This window comes from Candoia aspera, chromosome 17 (assembly GCF_035149785.1).
Source record: "Candoia aspera isolate rCanAsp1 chromosome 17, rCanAsp1.hap2, whole genome shotgun sequence".
In the NCBI taxonomy this organism is placed as follows: Eukaryota; Metazoa; Chordata; class Lepidosauria; order Squamata; family Boidae; genus Candoia; species Candoia aspera.
In genome coordinates, this window is record NC_086169.1 from 2,183,071 (window position 1) to 2,192,329 (window position 9,259).

Here is a 9,259-nt window from a genome sequence, read left to right on the forward strand (position 1 = left end):
GAAGCACAGAATACACATAAATACCCATCAGATCTCCCACGACTCCTAATGTTATGACACAGAGGTCAGGAACTAGATACAATCCTCCTTCTTTTATTTTTCCATGTTCAGTATTTCTACATATCTGGTTCTTTCTCTCCTCTTTAAGCTACAAAAAGTCAAATCGAAAAAACATTTCCACTTGAAAACAAGTATTAGCGGTGCCGAGTCAAGTGTGAAATCAAGAGGTCTTCTCATGTTAAAATACTTAAGTGCTTCATGGTAGTAAAAATCTCACACATCAGCTATTTCCATGTAACTCATATTAAAAGCAATTGTTTAAACACCACTTTGGATCTACGTTAATCATGCACTTTTTCTTAAGTCAAGGAAACGATCATAACGCACCGTGTGCTAATTTCTAGGAAGGAGACGCTGAGCCATCATAAAAATCCCAACACTCTTTGGTGTGCTCGTTGCTCATGGAAAGATGCTCACACCTGTATAAAAAGGATCGCCAACTTCTTCACTCACTCCTGGATTCCATATCCACACCATTTCTTGCTTCTAAATAAGGTAAGTTCTTTCAGTTCTTTTCATTCTTGAAGATGGAGGAAAAAATACCTGATTTCTTCTGGATGTCTTATCTGCCGAAGGAAAGCCTCTGCCTTTTTGCTTTGGTTTATTCTCAAGTAGGTAAAATCCCACCTGAAATTATAATTCTGTCATTTTTGTTTATTGATACAATATCATTTGATTCCTTTCAGATCTTTGCTTTGCTCTCCACTGCAAGCATGACTCGTTGCTCCAAATGTGGCTGCTCCCACTGGTGCTGCAAGCAGCATGGTTCCTCCCACTGCTGCAAGAAGCGCCGCTGCAAGAAACGCGGTTGCTCCCCCTGCTGCTGCCACTGCAAGAAATGAGGTTGCTCCCCCTGCTGCTGCCCACAATGCGGCTGCTCGCCCTGCGGCTGCCGCTGCAAGAAATGTGGTTGCTCCCCTTCCTGCTGCCAAAAATGGGGTTGCTCCCCCTGCGGCTGCCCCTGCAAGAAGTGTGGTTGCTCCCCTTCCTGCTGTTGTGGGAAATCCTGCTGCTGCAGCCCCTGGAGCTCTTGCTGCTCCCCCTGCTGCGGTTCCAAGGGCTGCTTCCTCCAGCAGAGCAAGTGCTGAAGAGCATCACAGAAAGCATCCAAGGCAAGAAGGGGAGGGATGCGGTGTCAGATCCATCACACCCCTCTCCAATCCTCAAGGGGAACTCAAGGGCCTCGCTTATCTTCTCACTCTGCCTGAAATACCTGTCCAGTATCTTATCTGTTTCTTCCGCATCGACTCTTAGAACTTTTCCCTTCATACAAAAACTCACTATATAATAATAAAAAAATACCCTTGCACGTTCTTGTGACGTCTTTGTTCAACTTATTTCCCATCTTTTCTATGAAGTTGCAAAACAAGTTGAGAGTCAAAGGCTTTGACGCTTACCGGACTAGATGTGTAACTCCCGTCTCCCTTCATCCTTGCCTTTCCTCTTCTAACTGTTCCTAATATACTGACCATTTAAGGAAGCTTTCAAATTGACACAATGCAGGATGAGAGAGAGAGAGAGACCATCTGGATAATTCCAAAGGGCTTTCTCATACAGCAAGTACTTCTTGCCAATCAAATGCCACAACTCTGTCTGAGCATCTGGCAGAATTCAAACCATTTCCCTACTCAACTGGAGAGGAGTTCATTTCATTTCATTTCATTTCATTTCATTTATTTTCTATCCCTCTTTTATTTTTATAAAAAACTCAAGGCGGCGAACATACCTAATACTCCTTCCTCCTCCTATTTTCCCAACCACCCCCCTGTGAGGTGGGTTCGGCTGAGAGAGAGGGACTGGCCCAAGGGTGCCCAGCTGGCTATCATGCCTAAGGTGGGACTAGAACTCACAGTCTCCCGGTTTCTAGCCCTTTGCCTTAATCGCTAGACCAAACTGAGAGTTCATTTATTTTCTCTCCCTTTCCATACTGCAATCTATGTGACATTTGTGCAAATTATATTTAAAGAAGGCATACGGTAACTCGCAGATGTGAGTTTTCCAACGCAAAGATAGAGGCTCAGTAGAAATAATCAGATAGCTATCCTGGTTGACGGCATGGCAACTTCAAAGGAATAGTCTGAGGCAGAAATGGACAACTGGCAATAAGATGCATTTCCTCCACCCAAAACTATTTCATATGGCCCCAAGGAACTTGCCAAACTTCATCTCCTTTTAATTGACATTCTGAGGTATTTGCCTAGTTTTATTCAGGCAAAAAAGTATGTAGGACATTAACACTTATTACGTCAGTGTCTTTGTCTTTCATATTTTGAACTCAATAGCCCATCTATGAACCTCCCTTTGTTTTATTGCAAGGTAAACATATCCAGCTCCTTGAACTCCTCTTGAAGGGATCTGGTTTTAATATCCTTTATTATCCTGACCTGCTTCAGCTTCTCCATGTTCCTTCCAAATTGTAGCACCCAGAACTCCATAGAGTACTTAAATGAAGCCTAAGCAATTTAAAGTTCAATGGGACTATTTTCCCTTCCCATCATCTGGAGGGAAGGAAGAATGGCAACATCATCAGACATAAAGAAGGCATTACGCATAAATGCTATGTGGATAAAGAGGTTTGTACACATGTGAGTACTCACATTAACACCAGATGCACATATCGGAGGGATTCCTGCAACATACTAATGTGAATCAATCCTTTTTCTAGGTTGACACAACACACTGAGCCATAAACTAGCTGAAATATTTGGGTTTGAAGGCCAGGATTTACAGCTTAGTCCTATGCATATATTCAGCCAACTATGATTTATTCAATGAATCATGGTTTATTGTATATGCTCACCTAGTTTATTAGCTGCTACTCTCTTTCAACAGCTTAACTCCTCAGCACCCAACAAAAATATGAATCAAATTACACTTTCACCTACCAGTTTCCCTCTTCAAGGATCAACAGTGGAATACAACTTACCACATCTGACAGTTAAAAAGCAACTGATGTGGATAATGGACTCAGTAAGTAATGGCCGATCTTTTAATGCAGCCCTGTGCAATCTTCTTCTTCAGCTGTCATAGTACTGCATAAAATTGGCGAGTTTCTCCTTCAGCCTCAGTGTTGTCCTCCTCCATGTGCTGCTTAGACCTTGGCTGGATTCATTTCCTTCATTTTAAACAACAGTGTATTAGTAAAGCAATTTCCACATACCATGATTCTACACAATTGTACAAGAAGTTTTGCTTGTGAACCACCAAATAAAAACTGAAGGAGGGAGGGAAGAATTCTGAAAATGTCCAGTTTCCACACCAGACTTAATGAAATCAGTATTTGTTTGCAGGTAATTCTTTTCTATCCTAATACAGAACACAATTGAAATTCATGTCTCAGTAACAATACCAAAAAACCAAAATGGGCTCATTTATTGGATGATGAATCATTGAGGTATTATATTCTGGATTTAATATATGGCTTTTAGAAATCAATTAGAGAAATCTGATTTACCCCAAGATATTGTGAGAACTCTTGAGTTGCCCAAAGTTCTAGATTAATGCTTCAGTTTTTGGTGGCCCTTTATTTAACATTTTGTGTTGTTTATATATTTCATTCATTAAATTTGGTATGCTTGGAAGAGGGTAAGGAGAATCTAGACAGGAGGGAAAGAACCAGGAAGAATTAATTAGGGATTTTTTCTTCTTTTTTTTTATATATACATGAATAGTTGATTTTTAAGAATTAGAATAACCTAATGGATGCTTGATTGCCTTGGTGCTAGTTTAGATCACCCTTCCCCAACTTGGTGCCCTCTAAGTGTGCTGGACTACAATTCACATCAACCCCCACTAGTATGTCAGTTTTATGAGCTACCTGGAGGCATCTGGACTTCCTTGAAACAACTGGCTGGCCACTGTAGGAATACTGGACTGGATAGGTTTACCTTTCCAGGCTCTGAAAAGATGTTTACTTTCTTAAAGATTCTATGACACCACCTCCCCACAAAAACCATCTTTTTATTGGAATTCATAAAAAAAAAAATCTTCCCTCAGACCCCATGCAAGCATGAGCTCATAATGTCTGCTCTTCATTAAAGGACCCATATCATTTTTCAGGGTTCTATACGAGCCTGTGCTCTGCTTCTTTATGGAGCTGACTCATTAAAGAGGCTCTACAAATAGCATATTTTTTCAACTTCTATGGAAGCCTGAAAGAAGACGTAGCTGCTTTAATGAAGAACAGAAAGGTACTGGGTTCACACAAGATCCTAAACAATCCTTCTGAATCATTTTCGAAGTAGACACAGCCCTACTTTTTATACACCTTATTTTACCATTCCATAGGAAATGAAACATCATCAAAAAAGCACCAAATTCATGATTACCCTGTAAATCAGACATCCTTCTGCTCTATTCTACTCTGTATTTTCACCTTTCATAAAAGAGCTCTATCTGCAGTATATGATTAAAACCATCTTTAATTGTCATACTTGTCACATATTTATTGTGGACTCCTGGATGCATGGATATTAAGATGCTTACTCATTACAAACTAGGACACTGAGAATTATTATAATGATTTAATGTCTCTTAATATTCCATCCTGGAATTTACCTGTTTTATTTGTTTCTTTGTTGGGTGGTCTGGATTTGCTTTTAAATGAGAATGGATAAAGGGTTGTACCAAAGATTTGTCTAAATTTGCCATCCTCTTTACTATAGTGTTCAAATGATAGTTTTACTTTTATTTTATAATGTTCATGCCACTCATTCCCATTTTATGACTCTAAATGGCTTACAACAAAATTCAATATAACAATTAAAATCATTAAAATATTCCTTTAAAACTTGAAAACAAAAGCTTGTGTAATTGGATATACATTTACCCCCTTTCTAAATTACAACAAGAGGGCCAGCCTCAACAGAGGCATCCACAGAGAGGGGCAAGGGAGCAAGTGATGAAATGTGTCATGACAAAGCAATGCTGTGATGCAAACTCCACCTCTTACATTCATGACACAAGTATGGAAGGGTGGAGTTTGTATCATGATAGCCCAATGCATATTTTGTCATTGTGACATAGTCATGGTTAAAAACAAATGCCTATGAGCCTCAACTCATGAAGAGCTAGCTGTCTTTTATATCTGATAGGCCTTGTAAAAACTGACTAAGGATCTAAGAATTTATGGTCAACTATATGAGAGTAGGTGATCTGGCATATAATTTGATTATGGTCATCATCATCATGATCATCATCTCACCCTAAAGAAGCCCAAAATAACAACAGGCAACTGCAAATTTACCAAGCATTCTTCTGTTTTAATACTAAGAAATTGGACTGGTGCAGTGACACAGTCTTGACTTACTGCAGTTTTCTAACTGGAATCACAACAATTATAGTATTTGCATCTAGTCCCCCAATTCTTCCCTCAAATGACTGTCCAGGTCTATTGTCTAATTATATTGTCTAATTATTTATTTATTTATTTATCTATCTATTAATCAAATTTATCACTGCCCATCTCCCACAAAAGGGACTTCGGGCAGTTGTTGCCATTTACTACCCACTAGTGCAATGCTTAATTAATTTAAACTCTGCTTGGTATTATATTTCATATTTAATAAGTGGTAAATGACACACTGACTACCTCCTTCAATAAGAGGAGCATGATTAGCTGCCACAGCACAGGGAGCAGAACCAGTGGCCCCCCAACATATATTGTGGATATAAAGTGAGATATTCAGTAGTAAGTCCTTTTAACTCATAAATCAATGGTCTTCTCTCACTGACCTTCTACCTTAAGGGCACAGAGAACCATTCTATGAAATATACACAACCTAAATATTCATCCTATTATAGCAATCTTGAATGCCTTAGATTCATGAGCAAATTACAGTGTTCTCAGATGAAACTAGTTTTAATAACAGACCACACACAAATTAATCACAAATCCAACAAATTCAAAATGAAGAACCAGATGATGGCGAAATGACCAGAAACGTGCATCAGAAGCCAAGGCAGAATTGGCCATGCTTTAGTGATGTTTCATTTCCTTTTATACAAGGAGCTGTATAAAAAGATTTCCATCCCTCAGTATTCACACACTTCTTCTCCTTGCCTTTTACTGTCTACTGAAACTAACCAAGGTAAGAAATATATACTAGACTGAAATATATCTTCCAATTTCTTCCAATGGAAAGATGCTGCTACATAACTTTTGGGGTGCTTTAGAATTTCTTTGATGGCTTTTTGGGATTATTCTTTGTTGCTGCAAAATAGATGAGGGCCTGGAATATACTTGCTTTTGGTTACACATCTATCACTCTGCAACCTCCACAGCTGCAACATTTATTGATCAGAGAAAACCCTCTGGTCTAGTGGTTTAGGCACCAGGCCAGAAACCAGGAGACTGTGAGTTCTAGTCCCACCTTAGGCATGAAAGCCAGCTGGGTGACCTTGGGCCAGTCCCTCTCTCTCAGCCCAACTCACCTCACAGGGTTGTTTTTGTGGGGGAAAAGAGGAGGAGGAAGGAGTATTAGGTATGTTCGCTGCCTTGAGTTATTTATAAAAATAATAAAGGCAGGATAAAAAAAATCTAAAAATCTAAATCTAATATCTTCTATTTGGGATTAGGGGCAACCAGACAGGCTGAGAGAGGATTCATAGTGAAAGACAGGACTCTCACAAACTAGGCCATAGCCACCAGTACTTTCTAATTAATGCAAATACCAATTTCACCAAAACTCCCCAGAATATTTAAAAGCAATTTTTGTGCCCATCCAAACATTACTGATCTAAAGAAACTGTCTGAAAGGGGACGATGTATGACAAAATATACAGACTTCCGTAAAACATTGAAATATTTCAACAATCTTTCAGCATTTTTTTTAGTAATTAATTTTTGTTCCCTTTACAAATACATGTTATATATGTTATATATGTATGATTGTCTTTGAGAGCCAGTTTGGTGTAGTGGTTAGGGCACTATACTAAAAACTGGGAGACTATGAGTTTTAGTCCTGCTTTAGGCATGAAGCCAGCTGGGACTGACTTTGGACGAGTCACGTTCAGCCCTAGGAAGAAGATGGCAATGGCAAACCACTTCCAAAAACAAAATCTTGCCAAGAAAACTGCAGGAACTAGTCCAGGCAGTTGCCTGGAGTCTAGATTGATTTGAAGCCACCCCGCCCCCCAAATTCTTTACATCCATATATTTGTATCATGCACATCTTGTATAATCTGTTTAATTTCTATTTATTTCATAAGAGGTTTAAAACCCAAATCCCTTCTTGCACTGAAAATGTTCATCCATAAAATAATGTGCCTTGATTACATATATATTTTTCTTTTTTAGTTTTGCCTGCAAAGATGGGCTGTACTGGTGGCTGCGGTGATGGCTGTGGATCTTGTGGGGCCAGCTGTGGAACTTGTGGGACAGTGCTTTCGTGTGTACCCTGCTGCGGATGCCAGTTGTGCTGCTCCCCGTGCTGCGGCCAGTCCTCTTGCTCCCCGTGCTGTGGCCAGTCCTCTTGCTCCCCGTGCTGCGGCCAGTCCTCTTGCTCCCCCTGCTGCAGTTCCAAATCCAGCTGCGGCCAATCCTGCTGCTCCCCCTGCGGCGGTTCCAAATCCAGCTGCGGCCAATCCTGCTGCTCCCCCTGCGGCGGTTCCAAATCCAGCTGCGGCCAATCCTGCTGCTCCCCCTGCGGCGGTTCCAAATCCAGCTGCGGACAATCCTGCTGCTCCCCCTGCGGCGGTTCCAAATCCAGCTGCGGCCAATCCTGCTGCTCCCCCTGCGGCTGTTCCAAATCCAGCTGCGGCCAATCCTGCTGCTCCCCCTGCGGCTGTTCCAAATCCAGCTGCGGACAATCCTGCTGCTCCCCCTGCGGCTGTTCCAAATCCAGCTGCGGCCAATCCTGCTGCTCCCCCTGCGGCGGTTCCAAATCCAGCTGCGGACAATCCTGCTGCTCCTCCTGCGGCGGTTCCAAATCCAGCTGCGGCCAATCCTGCTGCTCCCCCTGCGGCTGTTCCAAATCCAGCTGCGGCCAATCCTGCTGCTCCCCCTGCGGCTGTTCCAAATCCAGCTGTTCTCTTCCTTGCAGCCAGTCGTGCTGCCCCATTACCTGCCCTCCATGCTGCAGCAAGTAAGAAGCCAACCACCATACAAGAAAATCAAAAAGCTGCCAATACAACACCTGGGGTAACAGCGCTACCAATAACAGCTCTAGTTTCTAAGGCTGCTGAGTTATGTTTCACCAAATGGCTTGCCTGATATCCCTCACCTGAATTCTTCTGTATCATTGTGAAGTTTTCTTTTCTTCTTCCTTTTTCCACTGTTCTATGAGCTGAATTCTCACAAGCAAAGGACCAAGCTGTTTTGTATGTTAAGGTAAAAGGTGTTCTTCTTTCCTCCTGGGTGTCTGGAACTTTCACTTATTCTGGTGATAGCTATGTAAACAAAAATAAAATTATGAATCATCAAAGTTGCTCTACTGGAATTTGTTTTTCTGTCTTTTAATGTCTAAGCTTGATTTATACAGTGCAAACTACAGGCTTGCTTTCCTAAGCTTTGCACATCTGGAAAAAATTAAACCATACTTATGTTTGCTGGATTGTGCTGGACTGTAATGGACAATCTGAGCAGTGTTAACAGCTACGCTATATAAGAAGTACTAACTTCTTTCCAAAGGCTTTACTGGAATAATTAAAACAAAATAAATATAGTAAACATAGGAAAGAACGGCCACACTAATTGAACATTCCAGGTATTAGAGTCCCAATGTATTGGGAACACTAGCCTAACCAATTACTATTTGATCCTTTTTTTTCCCCGTTCAGTTGTGTCTGATTCTCAGAGACTGCCTGGACAAGTCCCTGCAGTTTTCTTGGCAACATTTTTCAGAAGTGGCTTGCCACTGCCTCCTTCCTAGGGCCGAGAGGAAGTATCTGCCCCAGGGTCACTCAGATGGCTTTGTGCCTAAAGCAGGACTAGAACTCATGGTCTCCCAGTTTCTAGCTTGATGCCTTAACCACACCAAACTGGCTCTCATTTGATCCTTTTAGCGGCCAGGAAATCAAAGCTTTACAGGATCCTCATACGTGATGCTTAAGCCTCTATAATTTATTCAAAATACTACAGCTAAACAACAGCTGTTGTATGGTGCATGACCCATGCCTCTAAGCCATGTTTGGTTTTAGTTTAGTATGTGAACAGCCACTTCATTCATTCATCCATTTGTTCACATTGTATGGCCACCCA

General features: G+C 41.2%; 1 protein-coding gene across 1 annotated transcript; it reads right to left on the bottom strand.

Moving 5' to 3' along the window:
- Window positions 1-742: 742 nt before the first annotated feature.
- LOC134506821 (uncharacterized) lies at window positions 743-8,120 on the bottom strand. The gene is made up of 2 exons (XM_063317177.1): window positions 7,383-8,120; window positions 743-1,144 (listed from the first exon to the last, which is right to left on the bottom strand). Exons 1-2 carry the CDS (start codon window positions 8,118-8,120, stop codon window positions 743-745), a joined length of 1,140 nt encoding a protein of 379 aa, XP_063173247.1.
- Between the last annotated feature and the right edge of the window lie 1,139 nt (window positions 8,121-9,259).

What these genes read in the sequence shown, in the direction of transcription:
- LOC134506821 (XM_063317177.1), bottom strand. Translation starts at nt 8,120, where the DNA reads ATGGGGCAGCACGACTGGCTGCAAGGAAGAGAACAGCTGGATTTGGAA. An exon ending in AGCCATCACCGCAGCCACCA is followed by an intron (nt 1,145 to 7,382) that starts GTACAGCCCATC and finishes GATGCTCTTCAG; the next exon opens with CACTTGCTCTGCTGGAGGAA.